This window comes from Alligator mississippiensis, chromosome 3, assembly GCF_030867095.1.
Source record: "Alligator mississippiensis isolate rAllMis1 chromosome 3, rAllMis1, whole genome shotgun sequence".
Taxonomy (NCBI): Eukaryota; Metazoa; Chordata; order Crocodylia; family Alligatoridae; genus Alligator; species Alligator mississippiensis.
In genome coordinates, this window is record NC_081826.1 from 189096926 (window position 1) to 189116693 (window position 19768).

The window sequence follows — 19768 nt, forward strand, 5'->3', positions numbered from 1 at the left end:
ATTGCTGCTGTAAATTCTCCCAAGAGTCAAGACCCTTAAAGAAATCATCATCCCATGGTGCCTTTCCAGATTCCACCACAAATTTCTCTAACAAGGATTTCTTTTTACTTCTCATCCCTGATGAGAGGTTCAAACTTTAAAGCTCTAATGGGACTCTGTCCCTGAAACTTTGTCTGTATTGCCAGGCCTCAGGTGACTGACAAGATCCAGGTTGTGACCCTAAATCCTGAAGTCGGAATTGCCTTTTGTCATCAACAACTACCTCTCTGACTGTGGCTAATCAGTTCTCCTCCCATGTCCCATCTGGGATGCCAACTGTTGGGAAGAAACTCATCCAAGCCCTACTTCTCTGTGGGTGAGGAGAACTCTGTGATTAACCACCGGCACTTGTCCGACAAACAGTCAGAAGCTTTATTAACTACAAAACATCTACTAAGCACAAAGCAATTCATCAACTCTTCTTCAGACTAAATAAGCCCAGTTCCCTAAGCCTCTCCTCATAAGTCACATGCCTCAACACCTGAACCATTTTTGTTGCTCGCTGCTGGACTCTCTCCAATTTGTTCACATCCTTTCTATAGTGGGGAGGGGCGGGGGGGGAGGAGCCAAACTGGACACAGTACTCCAGGTGTGCCTTACCAGTGCAGAATAGAGTGGAATAATTACTTCCCTTGATCTGCTAGCAATGCTCCTACTAATACAGCTCAGTATGCTGTTAGCCTTCTTGGCAACAAGGGCACACTGTTGACTCATGTCCATCTTATTGTCCACTGTAACCCCCACATTCTTTTCTGCTGAACTGCTGCTTAGCCAGTAAGTCCCCAGGCTGTAGCAGTATGTGGGATTGTTCCATCCTAAGTGCAGGACTCTGCACTTGTCCTTGTTGAACGTCATGAGATTTCTTTTGGTCCAATCCTCCAATTTGTCTAGGTCACTCTGAATCCTAACTCTATCTTCCAGCATATGTACTACACCCCCTAGCTTGGTGTCATCCCTGAACTTTCCAAAGGTGCAATCCATACCATCTTCCAGATCATTAATAAAGATGTTGAAGAAAACCAGCCCCAGGACTGACCCCTGGGGCACTCCACTTAATACTGGCTGCTAACTAGACATTGAGCCATTAATTACTACCTGTTCAGCCCAACAATCCATCCAGCTTTGTCTCCACCTTACAGTCCATTCATCCAACCCATACTTCCTTAACTTGCTTGCAGGAATGCTGTTGGAAATGTTATCAAAAGCCTGCTAAAGGCTATATATATAAGGAGAGACAACAATTCCTCTCTATAAAGCATGTCTGTTAAGCAATAACACAATGCATTAACAAGCAGTGGGTTCATTACCTTTCTAAATGGTTATTTTATCCCAAGAGTGGTGATCAGACAGCCTTAGGCTGTATGGGACAGTATATCACTCAGGAGTCTGAAGGTATATCCAACCACTCACTCTCTACCCTTACCTTTTATTAGCTTTGCTTACTTAATCTAATGCATAAACATGCTTTGTAATACTTTCCCTATACCTATTGGCTTAAAACTCTACCTTTATACTCCCAATTATCTTTGCTCCACCCCAAACAGGATGATGTTTGTTATATTTTTTTCTACCCAAAAAAGAAGATTAAAGTTTTAGTTTAATCTCTGTCATCACAAATCCTTAACCAGTTTGGTGAGCTTGTGCCAACAGTTGTGCAACTTACTGGTGAGCCCAGCTTTTGCTAATCCAGTTGAGTGTGGAGAGTTGGAAATTTGGTTGGGGGTTTTTGGTTGCAGGGTTTACAGGTGTGCCAACTGCAGGCTTTTGTTCCTATGGTCCCCTCCTTGGTGACCTTCTTATAGAATAGTCACAATCTCTCTCAGTGCTCAGTCTTGCACTACCTCAATGCCAATGTCACAGAACCTATTAGGGTCCATGAGAGGGTCTAGGTGTAGGTCTCACTGGAAACATTGATCAATATATGTGTATCTATATATATTGCTCACACAAATACTTTGTTAAGGTATTGGGCCAGAATAGGCCTGATCAGTGAACCCGATCAATGCATGAACTCCTTACATAAACAGAACTTGGAATGTGGGCCAGATGTGCATTCCTGCTAGGGGATGGAAGCAGGAGATGGCAGTACAAGATGTAGAATAGTCCAGTACCAGGATGATAAGGCTGGAATGGAAACGCTCAGATCAAGATATTGAACAAGGCCATGGTACAGGATGGCTTAAGATATTCAAAATTTTAGTGAAATGTAATATGCCATTTGCTTTGATCACTGTATAAAATGAGAATTAGAAATGATGGGAACTTTGTAATGGCCCAGGAAGCCTATGTGGTGTTGTGCCAATACTTTGTCATGGGCATACAAGTCATGCCTTGTAGACAATAAACTTGGTTAACACTTTGCCACTGAACCAAGCCTGTGGTCATTATTTAAGACAAGATTGGTGTTGGGATCTCCTGGCTGCAATTTTTTTGCTGGCACTGCAGTCCCAGAGACTTCAGGCTGAGAACACATGAATGACACTGTAATAGTAAGGGCTTTGCTTAATGCTTATAGCAAGAGTTTTGTATGCTGACTCCATAGTAGGCCAGTGAAATAGCATGTAGCTTTTTGCTCTGTGAGCGTGACTGAACCATGAACCTAGATAGTAGAATGTTTCATAGTTTCATAGTTGGTAGGGTCAGAAGGGACCTGAGCAGATCATCAAGTCTGACCCCCTGCCAGGGCAGGAAAAAGTACTGGGGTCAAACGACCCCAGCAAGATGTTCATCTAACCTCCTCTTAAAGACCCCCAGGGTAGGAGCCAGCATCACTTTGCTTGGAAGTTGGTTCCAGATCCTAGCTGCCCTGACTGTGAAGTAGCGCCTCCTGATGTTGTAATACAGTGGAATGTGGTAAACACCAGGTGTGTTGGATCATGACTCATCCCCAAATTCTTAGCTTGAGATAACCAAATCCCTAGTTTGAGATAACGTTATTTACTCCAGACTACATAAGCTGTACATTCTTAAATTACAGAGAGTTCCTTCCACTCTGGCAAGAAATCTTGCACAGACCCCGGCACAGGCTATCACATCCCCAGGATTGGGACACTCCGGGGCCAGGGGAACTATGCGGGGTGGCGGCTACTGCCTAGAGCCGATGTGAAATGATCATCCTCTCTGCTCTGTCCTATTGCCTCCCTCTGCGAGTATGCTTAAATAAAGCTTTGCAAGGGTGAGAACAACTGTGAGTATGTCCTTTGTTCAAGCTCGGGGAATCTCCTGAACCCAGTAGTTCATTCTAAGACAACTGGTGTCAACAGTGGGATTCCCCTGACGTTTGACATGGACCTATTTAAGAGGCTGTGGAAAGGGAAGGGAGAGGGATCGGAAAGAAGGATGCCGAGTTGGCCCAATACCGGGCTGTGGTATGGGGTAGCAAAGGCACTCTGTAGATTGAGTCCATCTGTTTATTGGAGTAAGGAGGAGTGCCCTGGAACTCCCGCCGAGATGCAACGGTGGGTTGAGAAGGAGCTTAAGTCTGAGGGGGAAAGTGGTGCTAGACACACTGTCCCTTGGCTGCTCCTTACGGTGCTTGAACGTCTGAGTACACATAATGCTCGTCTGCAGGAACAGCTTGATCAAGCTGTCCATTGGCAGACGCGTCTGAATTTGAATGAAGCAATATTGCATGAGTTATGTTCTAAACAACTTGATTCTGCCTCCCCTAAGCATTCCTCCTCCCCGCCGGAGCCAGTCTCCCAGCCGTCTATGCTGGAGGCAGCTCCGGCAATGACAGGATACCTTTACGGGATGCTAGGAGGATCACAGGTTGGTGGACACATCTGGAAGAGTGGGATGGGAATATATGGAGTGATGAGGGTGAACATGCTGAGAGTTTGGCTACTGGGGAGTGCCAACGTGCATTTGCATGACCAGTACATTATGATCATACCACCCAGGGACCTGCAGGAGAAGGCAGATCCCAGGAGATCAGGGGGTACACAACAGTGGAATTGGGTACCTTGGCAGAGAAATTTCGACAAGGGCCGAAAGAGGGACTGAAAGCATGGATATTAAGGGTACTTGATGAAGGTGGTGCACGTGTAAGTGTCACTGTAGCTGAATTGAAGGCATTAGGAAATCTGACAAGAGACACTTTATACAATGCTACAATGAATACTGCACAAGTCCCAGTGGGCACCCATGCTCTGCTATTAGATTGGTTTATAGCATTCTGGATGGATAGGTGGCCAGAGAAGGGAGATCATGATGACCCAGGGCCACGGTTTTGGCAGACCATGGGGGAAGGGCTGGGGATTTTGTGGGAGGAGGCAATGCAGAATTGGATGTATGGGGGGTGGGTAAGGAATGGTCCAGAGAATATGCTTTTTACATCTCAGATTAAGAATTTGTTAATCAATACTGCTCCCTCCCATCTGCGTAGCCATGTATCCCTCCTATTGGCGGAACAACGGGAAAATGGTCGGGGATGTAGCTGCTAAATTGTTAGAGAATACTCCTTGTGTGGAGGCTGGGGGTTCACAAATGCGGGCGATTCAGAAGCAAGCAGACAAGGAGCAGGGAGGGAATAAAAAACTGTTAACTTGACAGGATTTATGGGTCTGGCTCATAAGCCACGGGGTGCCCAAGGAAGAAATTGATGGGCAACCCATGAAGGTTTTGGTGCAGAAGTATCAGCTTTTAAGTAGACAGCGAGTTCCTGCATAGGGAATCCAACCCTCAGCCCCCCCGTTATACCCTGATTTGAAGCAGTTTCGTACTCCCCAGCCACAATGACATGATGGTCAAGGTCCCTCCTGCCGGAGTGTGAGTCTCCCCCAGCAGGGGACCGGAGGCCATATGCCCAAGTGACGGCAGAATGGCTGGTTGGAGGAGTTCAAACTTTTCTAGGACTATTAGATACCGGCTCTGAGATTACCATTATACCGGGAGACCCAACTAACTTGAAAGGGGATCGAATAGCCCAACTATTGCTTCTACTTGCTCCCCTTGTGTCTGTTAATGGTCAGATATCAAGTTCTTCAAAGGTGCGGCATCAGGATAGCTCTGAATCTACTGGGCAACGGGTGTGGGTAACCCAACCTGGGAAGGATCCTATACCTGCTGAACTCATAGCCGAAGGAGAAGGTAATACTGATTGGGTAGCACCTAGGGGCGGGAATTGATACTACCATTGCCTGAACCAGAGTCCTGATAACGACCCAGCGTGGTGAACTACTGAGAATCGCCCAAGAAGAGCACGACCTTACGGTGCATCATTGGTGGGACATTTTTAAAGGGTGGTCCCCTAAAGCGAATGTTGTATTAAATCTTTTATTGCATCCTATTGTTGTTATTTGTATTGTAGCTGTATGCTTGTTATTATGGACACGCTTTTTGTATCTGCGCATTCGGTCCCTCGCCCATCTGTATAACATCCAGCGTATGCGAACTGCTTAGGACAATTGCGAGTTAGACTTCAAATTTTTTGGTGGTCTATCTCGCAATTGAGGGGTGGACTGTAATAGTAAGGGCTTTGCTTAATGCTCATAGCAAGAGTTTTGTATGCTGACTCCATAGTAGGCCAGTGAAATAGCACGTAGCTTTTTGTTCTGTGAGCGTGACCGAACCATGAACCTAGATAGTAGAATGTTGTAATAAAGTGGAATGTGGTAAACACCAGGTGTGTTGGGTCACGACTCATCCCCAAATTCTTAGCTTTAGATAATCAAATCCCTAGTTCGAGATAATGTTATTTACTCCAGACTATATAAGCTGTACATTCTTAAGTTACAGGGAGTTCCTTCCACTCTGGCAAGAAATCTTGCACAGAGCCCGGCGCAGGCTATCACATCCCTGGGATCGAGACACTCCGGGGCCAGGGGAACTATGCAGGGTGGCAGCTGCTGCCTAGAGCCGATGTGAAGTGATCATCCTCTCTGCTCTGTCCTATTGCCTGCCCCTGTGAGTATTCTTAAATAAAGATTTGGAAGGGTGAGAATAACCGTGAGTACGTCCTTTGTTCAAGCGCGGGGAATCTTCTGAACCCAGTAGTTCATTCTAAGACAGACACCCACACTGACCTGGGGGATCCATCTCCTGGGGCGGGTGGAGCAGGGAGCAGCTGCACAGAATGCTAGGCAGGGGTGGGGATGGCAGCATCAGTACGTGATTCCTCCTCTTCTAGTGTCTGCTTCCAGACTGTGGGACCACTGCAGAGTTTGAATGGTAAAAATGTGTTTGTGGGTTTAATGGATGTGCTGACTAAAGGCTTTTTGGCCTACAAGGAGGAACGGTTCAGATTGTGACAGTGTGACACAAAAATTTCAGTTATCCCCTCAGAAATACATTCCATTATAGCATGCAAATTTTAAAGATATGAGTATGCCTGTCCAGGAAAAATGGCCCACCAGGCCTCTTTGAGGCTATCCTAAAAACAGAGATAAGGGCTGTTATTATCTATAATGATTATTTTTAACTACCGTATTGAAGAAATAGAAACTTTGGACACCTTGACCTATAAACAAGAACACCTGCAGTGGGACCAGAAAATTATAAACTTCAGTACTGACTTTGACTGGTGAGCCAGAATAGCTTGTGGCTTAGGAAAGATGGGTTCAGTTTCCTACTCTGCCTTAGACTTCCTGCAACATTCTGGACTCTTCATGCCTCAGCTTTCCTTATGTAAGATTTCATAAATTTCATAGACATTAGGGCTGGAAGGGACCTCGGAAGATCATTGAGTCCAGCTCCCTGCCCCAGGGGCAGGAAGTCAGCAGAGATCATAGGATCCCAGCAAGATAAACATCCAGATGTCTTTTGAAGACGTTCAGAGTAGGTGCTTGAACCACCTCCAGCGGCAGTCTATTCCAAACCTTGGGGGCTCGTACAGTAAAGAAGTTCTTCCTTATGTCCAGCCTGAAATGGTCATGGAGGAATTTGTGACTGTTTGACCTTATCATCCCTTGGGGCACTCTGGTGAACAGGTGTTCCCCCAGATCCTGGTAAGCACCCCAATGAACTTATATGTGGCCACCGGATCGCCCCTGAGCCTACACTTTTCCAGGCTGAAGAGTCCCATGGCTTTCAGCCTCTCATCATAAGGTCTGCTTCCCTGACCTCTGATCATGCACGTGGCTCTCCTCTGCACTCTCTCAAGCTTCTCCACATCCTTTTTGAATTGTGGAGCCCAAAACTGGATGCATTACTCCAGCTGCAGCCTCACCAAGGCCGAGTACAATAGGAGGATGACATCCTGAGATTTACTTGAGAAGCATCTGTGGATGCAAGCAAGTGTTTTGCTTGTTTTACTAGCAGCAGTATCACATTGCAGGCTCTTGTTCATCTTGTGGTCAATCATGACCCCCAAGCCCCTTTCATCCGTAGTACTAGCCAGCGTAGCACTGCCAACCCTATAAGGGTGCTGCAGGTTTTTCCTCCCAAGGTGTAGAACCTTGCATTTTTCAGTGTTACACACCATCAGGTTCTTGTCCACCCATTTCCTGAGCCTGTCAAGGTCAGCCTGGATCACCCTCCTGTCTTCAGGTCCACACCCAGAGGGGGGGACGGTTTACCCCAGAGTTTGGTATCATCGGCAAACTTGGCCAGTCCGCTTCTGATACCAATGTCCACATCATTAATGAAGACGTTAAACAGTATAGGCCCAAGGACAGAGCCCTGGGGGATCTCACTGGTCACAGAGCACCACGATGATTGACTTCTGTCAACCACCACCCTCTGGGTCCTACCACAGAGCCAATTCCCCAGCCAGCAGATTGTGGTGTGGCTGAGGTTGCAGTGGGAGACTTTCCTTCTTCATGGTGGTATTATGAAGACAAAGACCTTCAGGATTGTGGGGGTGCTCAGTTACTGTGTTGATGAAGTTCCAATAGAAGTACCTGAGATTTATTTTTTAGGACAGGAAAAGAGGGTGAAACCAAAATACTCATGTGTTCTGAAGCAGATGTATATTGAGCAGCAAAGATGTAACTCCAATGTTGCAGACAGCCCCCTGCTCAAGGCAGGATCATTCCCATCTAAACCATCCCAGCCACGTGTCTCTTTAACCTACTCTTGAAAATTCCCAAGGATGGAGAATCCACAGCTTCTGTAGATAGCCTGTAGGGCTGTGCGAAGCTTTGGGTGCTGGTTTGATTCAGAGGAGATTCAGCCCAATTCAACAGCCGAATTTCTGAATCCGAATCGAATCAGGGGACCAATTAAAAGGTTCAAATTGTTTTGAAGCTTTATGAATCTTTGGAAAAGATTCAGAGAGCTTCGATGATTCGGACAGTCCCCGCCTGCCAGCTGCAGTAGGGAGCTGGAGCTGGACTCGGAGCCAGTAAGTAGGGGGTGGGGGAGGGGGCCATGGGGGACCCCTGCCCAGCCCTATCCCCTGCCTGCTCCCCCAGTGCCCCCATGGCTCCCCACCCACCCCAGCTTCTGGTTCTTTAAAAAAAAGACCCCACACACAAGCTGCTGCCAGATGGGGTGGGCAATCCCCGCTTATCCCCACTATCTCATGCCATGCGGGGGACTCTGCCATGAGCCCCCCGACCCCTGCCCGCTCTCCCAGACCTCCCATGGCTCCCCACCCATCCCAGTTCCCGGACCTTAAAAAACAAAAAAACAAAACCTAAGCCTCACTGGCTTCTGCAGTGGCCTTGGGATTTCTGGGGGCTCATCACAGAGCCCCCCACACAGCACAGGGTAGTGGGGGGCACCAGGGGTCACCCCTCAGCTGGCAGGAGCCGGTGAGTCAGGGCTTTTTTTTTTTAAGGGCCAGAAGCTGGGGCGGGTGGGGCAGCCATGGTGGGGGGGCTGGGAGAGTAGGCAAGGGTTGGGGGGCTTGTGGCAGAGCTCCCCACACAGCATGGAGCAGTAGGGGGCAGCAGAGATTGCCCCCCTGCCCCGCCTAGCAGCAGCCGGTGAATGCGGGGGTTTTTTCTTCAAAGTGACGGGAGTTGAGGCCAGGTGGAGCTGGGAGAGCGGGTGGGGGATGGGGCCTGTGTGATTTGGAATTCGGCTGATTCAGCAGCAGCTAAATCTCCAAATCAGATTCAGCCAAATCAATTTGGGACAGTGATTTGAATCACCAGATTGAATCACTGTCCCCCGAATTGGCCGAATCTGAATCCAAATACTAGCCACTAGAGCTGTACAAAATTTCACCACCCGTTTTGTTTTGACGCTGTTTTGAGCCGTTTCTACCTCGAAACAGCAAAGTTGAAATGAAACAGAGAGGCTCGAAATAGGGTTGAAACGAAAAAGGGCAGGTCAAAATGTTTCAAACTTTTCGAAACGTTTCGAATTTCGACTGAAGCTGGGCTTATTTTTAATGGCTTCCCTGCAGGGAAACAGAAAGTAAAGTAAGGGAAGGGAGGGGGAGGAGGGGAAAAGGTGGGGTCGGGGGAAGGAGCGCTCTTTTTATTGACATATGTAGCTGGCCAGTGACTGTCACCCTTCTCTGAGGTCCCTTCCAACCCCAGCACTCCGGGGGAGGGACAGAAAAATGTCATGAAAGGCAGCATTTTTTGAACTGCCCTGCTTTCTGCTTTGGGGTCACTTAGCGAGCTGTCTGTTCTTGCAGCTCTCTGTCAGACCACTATGGCTAGGAGCGCTGATTTTCTAAAGGATTCCCTGCTTGCTACCCTAGCAAGAGGAATTTCAGAATACCTGCTTCTTGTAGGTGCTTTTATTATATTATTATATTCATTGATTTATTCTTTTGAATCTTATACTTATATTGGATAGGGTTACAATAGAATTTGCTCTATGTAGGAATTTACTATATATATTTGTTTTTATACAGTCATTCTTTCCAACACACCAACGCTTTTGAGTTTTTCTACACAGAAATATTTCTATCGGGTTTGTAAATCTCGTCACTGCAGCACACCTACAGTTTTCAGTTTATATAGGAACACAAATACATTTATATATTTCTTGAAAAGGAAGACATGAAACACATCATGAAGCATGGTGGAAAGGCAGGTGGTCACACTGGCCAGCCTTCAGGGAGGGGTGGAAGAGGGGGTAGAGGGAGAACTGTATGTTCCTCCCCCACCAAACTGAGACGCAGCCTCTTTCCTCCAGCTAAAAGGGATGAGGCTGCTACAAGCAGCAAGGAGAGGATAGCAGTGCCACAGCCACTGCCTGTGCCCAAGACTGCATCCCATCCACATACAGCAGCCATAACCCCCCCCACCCCCACCATGACGACAACCACAACCAGCAGCACCAGCACCAGCACAGCAGCCCACTCCACCCCTTTGTCACTTCCCATGCTGAGCCTTCCAGTGCCAGAAGAAGAGCTGGTGCTGGATCTGGATCTTAGTGCCCTAGCAAGGGAAATTATGGGGAAGGAGGGGGAATCAGCTGAGTTTGTGCTCAACACCCTTCAAGTTTCCCTTCAAGCCAGGTTACCTTCCACAGAAGGCACTTCGGAGGAGGTTTATGTAGAGGTGGAGGCAAGTGGCTCAGCTGACTCCGCTCCTCTTGCTGTGCCTCTGCCTGCTGAGGAGGAGGGAAATGCAGAAGCATCCACAGATGCACCCAGACCCCAGAAGCAAGCGGGTAGTGTGGTCTGGAATCATTTTGAGCTGGCAGGTGATCCCATGTACACTATCTGCCTGCACTGCTGAGCCAAAACCAGCCAGAGCAAGGGAACAAAACATATGACCACCACAGGGATGCTGATGCAGGCACCACCCCCTTGCTCTTGCTCCTCCTCAGCCTGGCACCAGTGGGAGCATGCCCAAAAGGAAGTCTCCTGCACGTGCCAAAGATCCTGTCCCCCTGAAGCAGAGGCAGGCCATACTGGAACAGTGGGGGAAAGGCGGACAGAAAGTAGGGCGCTTTGCAAGGCTGAGCGAGCTCACCCACAGCATTGGGGAGATGCTTGCTGTCGATGGCCAGCCCTTCTCCTTTGTTGAGCAGCCAGGGTTCAGGTGGCTCATGGTGCTTGCAGTCCCACCATACCAAGTGCCCGCATGCACCACCTTCAGTAGGAAGGTGGTGCCATCCCTATATGCAGCATACGCGAAGTACTTGAGGGATGAGCTGCGCAAGGCAGGTCCACAGGTGGCCTTACACTTCACCTCGGACATCTGGAGCAGCTGGGGTGGAGATCATGCCTACCTCTCCCCCACAGGGTGCTGGTGTGACCAGTCAGGCCATCGCTGGGCTCTCCTTCAAGCTGAGGTGCTGGATGAGTCCCACGCAGCAGCAGAGATCATGGGGGCCATGAACTTCCTGGTGCAGGTGTGGCTCGCTGGGCAGGGCAAGCTCACCCACAGCTTCATGGTCACTGACAATGGGGCCAATATGGTCAAGGCGGTCTGTGATGCCAACTTTGTTGGCATCCTCTGTGGGGCACACAAGTTGCACCTTGTTGTCAGGGACGCCTTGGAGGGGGACAGGGCTACCGGTGATGGTTCCAGCACCACCAGCAAGCTCATTTCCAAATGCAGGAAGGTGACAGGCTACTTCCACTGGAGCTTCAAGGGGGGCAAGATGCTGCAGGACAAACAAACGGAGCTAAACATCCCGTAGCACAAAATCATGCAGGATGTGGAGACTCAGTGGAACTCCACATACCTGATGCTTGAGAGGCTGGTAGAGCAACAGAAGGCTATCCATGAGATGGCCCTGCTCAGGGAGATCGGGATCAGCGGCCCCCTGAACAAAGCTGAGTGGGATACCATTTCCCAGATCTTGGTGCTGCTGATGCCCTCCTTAGCCAGGTGATCCCTGTAGTGAGGGAACTTCAGAGCCAAATGGAGAGCTTCCAGGGGATCAATGTTCCTGGCTGGGGCAGGCCACTGTCACCAGACGTGCAGGCACTGGTGAGGCGGCTGCAGGAGGGCATCAGGAAATGGCTTGATCCCTAGCGGTCCAGTACAGTCCATGTGCTGGCCTCCATGTGTTACCCAAGGGTGAAGGGCACCGTATGTGGCAGCCAAACCCTGAATCAGTGGACAGAGGTGCTGGTAAAGAAAGTCAGGGAGGCGGGGGGACGTGGAACAGGGGGATCCACTGTCTCACGCTAGCATGCCATCCACGAGCCAGTCTTGTCCTCCACCACAGGTGCTGCCAATATGGGCTAAGGACATGGCTTCTATGGTGGGATCCAGAGCCACCAGACCCCAGCATCGGGCAGGTAACACTCATGCCTTGGTGGCTGCCTATCTTGCCGAGGATGTGGAGCCACTACTGTGCGACCCCTTGGCCTACTGGGCAAGCTGCAGCCTGGTGTGGCCATATCTGGCCACAGTTGCCTGGCAACACCTGTCCTGTCCACCGACCAGTGTGCCAAGTGAGAGGGTGTTCAGCATTGCTAGGGATGTAGTGACACCCCACCACACCTGCTTGGATGCTGGTTGGTGGAGCAGCTGGTGTTCCTGAAGGTGAACCTCCCGCTGCTGGGGTTCCCCAAGCTCCAGGTGCAGATGGACTGAATGCCACCCTCCTCACTCCATCCACACCTATTTAATTTTTCCTTTTTTTAAAAACCAGTTAATGCCCCGGTGTCAGGTTGAGGGGGCACTAACTGCATCACCAGCCAGCAGGGGAAGAACATGTCCCTACTGAGCTTGTTCCCCTGCCAGGACAACTTGAAGGTATGGGATGGGGCTATGGGGAAGGAGGAGTCTCCAGGTCCTGGGCATGACCACTAAAACTGCACCCTGCCAGGGTAGGGAGGCCTGGTGGGACTGCTGGCAGTGCGCCAGCCCTGTAAATGCCAGAACCAATGATTCTCTGGTGAAAGGCGGGTAGGAGGCACCATAACCTCCAGCTAACACACACACACACACACACACACACACACACACACACACACACACACACACACACACACAGAGTCCTGGTTGGGGAAAGCCCAGACCTGTCACATCTTTACAGGCCTGACACTTGCTGGTTGCTGTGCAGTTGTAAGGCTCCCGGTGTGCTCGACTTAGCTGCCTAGGATGCCAGCTTTCGGGTTGAAAAACCCTTTGTCAGGCTGAGGAAGTACCTGCAGTTGGTCCTGGATGGAAGGAATAGTAAATAAGCCAGAGGCTGGCCTGGCACACAATGCAGGCAAGAAAGCCAATCAGTGAAAATGGAAATGGAGGCATCAGGGGTTGAGGGACAGGCTGGGGTGGGGGGTCGGGGGCAAAGGGGGATGTAGCAGCAAAGGTAAAAGTGGAGAGGTACCTGGGGAGTCAGATGTCTGACAGGTCGCAATTTGTCAGAATTTCACTGTCTAATCTATATTGAGCAGTCAGCATTTTAATGTGGTTTGCTTCAGGCCACAATCATTACTAAATCTGAATCATCTTGAAAAGGCTTCTGGGAGTTCAGTCAACTTGACATGACCAAATTTAATTTTCCTTGCAACATCCTAGACCTCAGAATGATGGACATTTATGAAATCTTTTATGAAACTCTATATAACACTTCACACAGTTGAATTGCCACATATAATAACACTTTTTTTAGTGGGAGTTTTTCCCTTTGACTTCAGAAGTTCTAACAGTGGAGAGAGTTCCCCTTTTTATGGATTCAAGGAAGTTTTTCCAGTCCTCACTGGGCCCAAAGTTTTCTTCTAAATCTGCAAATTTAGAAGAAAAATTGTTCATCAAATTAAGATGTGAATCTTTATTCTTGACTTTATAACAGCATGCAATTTAAAATCTAGAAAGGTGGCCCAATATAATGAATCTACGCTGTGTATTTGGAGTCTGCTAGAAACAAGAGGGTGGCTTAGTGAGGAAGTGTCTAGTTTTGAAACAAAGATCAACTGACTGGAATAAAAAAGTACTTGTAGCCAAGGAAGTCAGCCTGGAGCATTTAGAAAGGAAAAAGTGATGACTGGACAGTCAAGAAGCTGCATTGAGGGAAGACAGCTACCCACAGAGAAGATATTTGATATGCACATGTAAGCTTAGTTTTGTTTCTTTTAAGTGTGTGGGGGATGTGTTATACCCTTTTCAGGGGAAGGAAAACCAACCCGTATTTAAAACCTGATGAGATTTTTGAGACCTTGAGATTTGTTCCACTTTCTTCCTTGTGAAAATAAGTGGGTCAAAGATTTATTTAAGCCCTGGGAAGAAGAGGCTTGGAATTTATTCTTTCCTTCCATTGAAGAAAAGGCAGAACTAGATGGCAGTTGATAAACCTTGGAGAGAAAAGATCTGGGACTTCTGTCCTGACCCTGGGAACAAAAGGAGCCTTAGAACTAGGATAGGTGAGCTCTTAAGAGAATTCTGTTCTGCTGAGTTTGGGTTATAACACATTTTTTTTTTCAGAAGTTATTGGCTGACTGCCCAAGATATATGTTAGAGGTTGCTACCACGCTGTCAAGGATGGGGACCAAAGGCACTCTACACTCACACAGGATTTATTTTCCTTAAGGATTCCGACGTTTAATGTGTGTAAGGCTGTGGATTGCACGAATTGATGGTCATTGTTATTTGAAGTCCCAGCAGACCAACAGTAAATGGGTGAGTTGGGATTGTCCATCTTCTTGGGCCTCTTCCTCTGCTGTGACTGTTCCAAGAAAGAATTTGAAGGCTGAGGAGGCTGTTCATGGGGGGGGCTTCTCCCATGTGTGAAAGCAGCCCAGAATTTAAGGCATGAGGGACCCAGGGGGATGAGGTAGGAGCTGGCAGCTTGCGGGCCAGGACAGGGATCAGCTCTGGATGCCCTTGGTGATGGAAGTAAGCTTTTAATTTTTTTTGGATGATGAAAGTAAGCAGCTTATGCTTGGTGTGGGCAGAAGAAGAGGAGGAAGAGGGGAGAGAGGAGGAGGAGGCAGGGGAGTAGGGAGGGAAGCTGCCTTGCACTGCCCCCACCAAGGCCAGAAGAAGGCCTTTGGGATTATGTCACAGGAGGACAGCCAGGGACCGTTCTACCCCGCAGGTACAGCCCTAGCATCGCGCTGCGCATGCGCCGCAGCACCTCCCGGCCGAACGTAAGCCTGCCACCACGCTTGCGCAGGCGGCGTCGCGCCCGGATGACGCCACCAGCCGGCGTGCGAAAAAAAACACCCCCCCCCACAATCGGCGCGCCGGGTCCGTGGCTGTAGCTTCTGCGCATGCGCGCTGCGGGAGGAGGCTCGGCTCTTTCTCTCGTCCCTTTTCCAGGCCGCCGGGGGGGGGGTGGTTACCAGCCGCCCCCTCCCGCCCCTCCCCCCTCAGGCCGTTAACCTACATTGCCGCCGGCTGCCATGTGCCCCGGCAGATAGCGGGTCGGGGGGAGGGGACGGCCCGGCAGCGGCCTCGGCCTCGGCCTCGCGCGCAACGGCGCGGGCGCCTGGCGAGCGGGCAGGGCCGCGGGCCCGGCCCCGGCGTACGCAGCCCCCGCGAGCGGCCGCGGCCAAGGCGTGGGGGAGGGGTCGGACCGGGACGCGGCGCCTGCGGGAGCGCGGCGGGGGGGACACGGAGGTCGCGGCGCCACGGCTAGGAGCCCGCCGGCCATGTCGAGCCGCGCGCCCGCCTTCCCCGCCGCCGAGGCGAGAGGCTGAGGCGCCGCCGCGGCGCGGGGGGCGGCAGCGCCCGGGCGGCGAGAGCCTGGCGCCGCCGCGGGGGGCCATGGCGGAGGCGGCGGTTGGCGGCTGGGAGCAGCGGCTGAGCCCGGAGCTGCAGCAGGGCTACCGCATCCTCGGCGAGTTCCTGCTGGAGAAGCACCGGCCGCTCACAGCGCCTTTCCTGCAGCCCCTGGCAGGGGAGGAGGGCAGTGGGGGAGGAGCCGCCGCCGAGGCGGGGGGGGGCGGCAGGCGCTCCCCGCAGCCGCCACCGGGCGGGATGTGGCTGTTGAAGATGGAGGAGAAATTCTCCCGCGGGCAGTATGCGGGCATCACCGACTTCGTGGCCGACTTCCGCCTGATGCTGGAGACCTGCTACCGCCTGCATGGCGTGGACCACTGGCTCTCCAAGCAGGCTCAGAAACTGGAGATGATGCTGGAGCAGAAGCTGGCGCTCCTGTCCCGGTGAGTGCCGGCGGCCCTGGCCCCCCTGCTCCTTCCCCCCACCAGCGAGAGAGACCCTGCTTGGGCTCCTGGCCCTGAGGGCGGGGCTCGGGACCAGCGTTGCCAGGTCTTAAATATGAAATTATTCTATTGGGAGCTCGGAATTCTTGTATTTGCTGAAAAACTATTGGACACTGAAAAACAGACATTTAAATATGCAAATACGTCTTCTTATTTCCTTTACTCTAACTAGCCCAGGGAGTGAGGGAGAGCTGGCTCACCAAAGTTGAAGCCTTTCTTTATTTCCAGGCATAGGAAAGCGCTGGCAGCAAACCCAAATCAGTTAAGACTCCCTGAGAGCAACTTGTGTTTTGCATGGGCTGCATCAATTAGCTACTTTAAAAATTATTCAGGACTCATAGTAGAGATGTTATCTTTTATTTGACCAACAAGATTTTTGCAAAAACAGTCTTCAGTTGCAAGCTTTTGGGTACAAACACCCTTCATCAGGCATTGGAGAAAAAATTGTAAAAGTTCTCTTGGGTAGAAATGAAAGTTCATATTTTCATAGGATTTCACAGAGGAGTTAATAGATGGAAAACTCCTCTGGGCAGGCAGTTCATAGCTGGTAAGGAGTCTCTCACCTCTATGTGAGCTTCTGTGATAATGCAGATTACCCTGAAACAAAGGCAGAGGCAGTGTCTCAAATTATTGTACATTTTGAACACTTTTATTATGATTTGTACATGGTACAAGGGTTGAAATTATCATACACATATAATGATTATCCTACACCTAGTAACACTGGTTGGGACCAAGCCTGGCCACCTTTATAATGTAATTGGCATTGCTCAGAAAATAGTCTTTTCCTAGGGCAGTGGCAGAAATAAGGTCCCATAGGAGCATGTGCAAAGAGATCTTTAAGCTTCAGTCACTGAAGGCACTTTAATTTTCATGGAGTTTTCACTGTTGGTGAAATTATCCTCAGTCAAAGCATAGGAACAGCCTTGGTGAAAGCTGAGAGCCAAGGCACGACTTGATATGAACTGTCCCCTTGATTGGCTCAGGGGACCCAGTACCCTGTTGGCATTTATGGGAGAGAGAGGAAGATGCAGCTGCCCTAAAGACCTGGTGGTCATCTCTGGGAGCAAAGTAGCCACAAATGAATGTACCGGATTCATTGATCTAGTCATTTTTGTTTCTGTCAGGAAAAATTTCCGATTTAATCGTTATCTTGGCAGAAGCTTATTGATTATAAGTTTGTTTTTTGTCTTGTTTGTATTCCGGAATGGCAGGGACAGTGAAAGGTATGGCAGATTTCTCCCCTACGACTGGGTATCTAATATGTCAAAATGTGGCTGAGGATGAAATGGATGGATGTCTGATGCTAGCTCAGTGCATATAGGGAGTTCTTTTGAATTTATTGGTAGCTTAGAGTAAGAATAGTCTGAAAACCAACCTGTGGTCATGAAAATGGATTACCCTAAGTCCCGTCTTCCCCAGTTGATTTTTATACCAGAATGACAATAGAACAGGTGCGAAGAACATTTGACCCTTCTGCATGCCACAGGCTGCTGTTACCAGTAATAATGGTTACTTTGGCGTCAGACTGCAAGAGCTTCCTTCTCTTGAATTCTTAAGATGACTGAACTTCCTTGGAGGCTCAGTCTGTGTAAGGAGTGAAAACTCTTCCATGTTAGTAATCTCTTGAGTGGAGTAATTCTGTCATAATAACAGTGTGACACAATGGCTTATTGAATTCATGTTATACACTGATGATGAGAAAATGCCTGGTTGACTTTCCATTTGGAATAATCGATCAAAATGGAGCAACAAATAGCCTATTTACAGACTTTAGACCATCTGAAACATTTTGTGCCAATCCTAGGATTTCCTACACAACAAGAGGCTGAGCATCTCCGGAATGGACAGTGAGGCCTTATCTACATGGGGAACTTACTGAAAAGTTAAGTTAGTATGGATTTATAGTGAATTAATTCTAAGTTCCCTAAGGAGACACCTTTATCTAGGTGAGGTGGCTTACAATACTGTTGTTGCTAAGAACTTTCAGTGCCCTGTGGCATTGAGGTTTAGTTGTACGTGTTCTGAAGCAATTTCCCCTCTGAGCAAATGCTCTCTTGTTTGGGGTAAGCTGTCTCTTGTGTTAAGTGCTTGCTGAATTTTTCACTTCTGTGAGAGCAAGGGAGATGTCTAGGTGTATGGCAGGAAGCAGAGGGAATTTCTGAACGGTATAGACAACCTGAGAAAGTGTCTTTGAAAGTAGACAGGAGTGCCTTGCTGTTACTGTAGACTGTGTGTGTCAATGTGAGGAGTTAGTGCAGAGAAGTGTGCTGGAAATTTCTGTTCAGAATCTTAACTGGAAATTTGGGCCCCGTGGTTGGAGAAATAGGGTGGAGAAAGGTGCTGAGCACTAGAGTCTTACCTGACTGTCTGCTGCTGTTCTGCACACAGGCTGCTGCTGTTGCTGTTGCCTCTGCCGTCACCATTGCTGGTGCCATTCTGTCACTCCCTCTAAATCGCAGCCTGAAGTTGATGCCCTCTTTACCCATCCCTAGTTGAGCTAGGGTAGGAACACTAGTGTACTTTGCAATGTCTTTCTTGTGTAAGACCAGCCTTGAAGAATGCTCTTGGATTGCTATGTGCAATGTAGATTTGCTAGAATGGTGAGAGTGGCCCTTGCCCTGGTGTTCACAAGATGAAATTATTTTAAAACAAACCAACAAGCCCCTCTATCCCTTTTAAGGATGTTCTGTATTCATTGGATAAAGGATTATAACTTAGATCTCCTCTCTCCCTGATTACAAAAATTGTCATGCTCACTTTCTTCTTTTCTCTAATGCAGTGCATATCTAATTATTAAAGGATTTGTAGAACCCGGCCTTGGAATACGTTTTAGCTCGGTAGTTAGAGGGTGGAAGGTAGAGGTAGAGAGGATTGGTAGAGGCATTTAAAGGGGAGAACTGGATCCTAATCTCCTGCATCCTGGCTGAATGATCTCACCACTGAGCCATTTGATTAAAGAGCAGAAATCTCATGTCCTCCCCCTCTGGCAACATTTTATGTACATTTTATCTTGTGGACATACTTTGAGAACATCTTTAGTCAGGCCCTGTGTATAGAAGGGCCTTTAATACCTTTGTAGATCTCAAGGGAGCTTAGGTGCCTAGTCACTCAGTACTGTCCAGACAAGCAGTTCTGGGCATGTCCAAAAGTAGAACTTTAGGTGCGTAGAGAACATTATTGATTTTTTTTTTTTAAATCTAGACTCCTTTAAGATTTGACAGCCTCTGTTTAGTTGCTTTGAGGATCTATATTTCAAGTTAAATAAAACTTAGGCACTTGGGACCCTCTCAGGAATTGACCATTAAGTGGCAATAATACCATTCATGGGTTTGTGATTTGGTTGTACTTGATCACCTCAAGTAATTCCACTGGAGAGGCAGTCTCTTGTTTGGGATAAATTGCATCTAACCTTTGTCAGTTAGGAAGCTAATCCTTCAAATATTGAATTACAGCAAATCAGGACCACTTAAGTGCTGAGCACCATACCTAGGGCAGTTATTTAATTAAAAAGGATGATTTTTGTGCATTTGGAGTTGTGTAGGTAGAGGGATTTGACTGTCCCTTTTCAGAGCTATTGATGCAGAGATGATCCAGCTAATAGATGAGAAACAGAAGAATATAAATGAGTTGCTAATTTTGCAAACCACTTACCTAGAGTAGCTTTACTTGGTGGAGCTCTGCTTTCAGACTCTTGACAGGGAATTGTGGAAGACCATAGTGACAGAGAAATGGACTCACTGGTGGCAGCCA

At 48.8% G+C, this 19768-nt stretch overlaps 1 protein-coding gene across 1 annotated transcript in view; it reads left to right on the forward strand.

Annotated features, from left to right (window-relative positions):
• The first annotated feature begins 15073 nt into the window (after nt 1–15073).
• KIAA2026 (KIAA2026 ortholog) overlaps nt 15074–19768 on the forward strand; it is a 98232-nt gene continuing 93537 nt past the window's right edge. Inside the window, exon 1 of the mRNA XM_006268905.4 lies at nt 15074–15955. Within this exon, the coding sequence (XP_006268967.3) occupies nt 15558–15955 (398 nt within the window). The 5' untranslated portion in view covers nt 15074–15557. The remainder of the gene's footprint in view (nt 15956–19768) is intronic.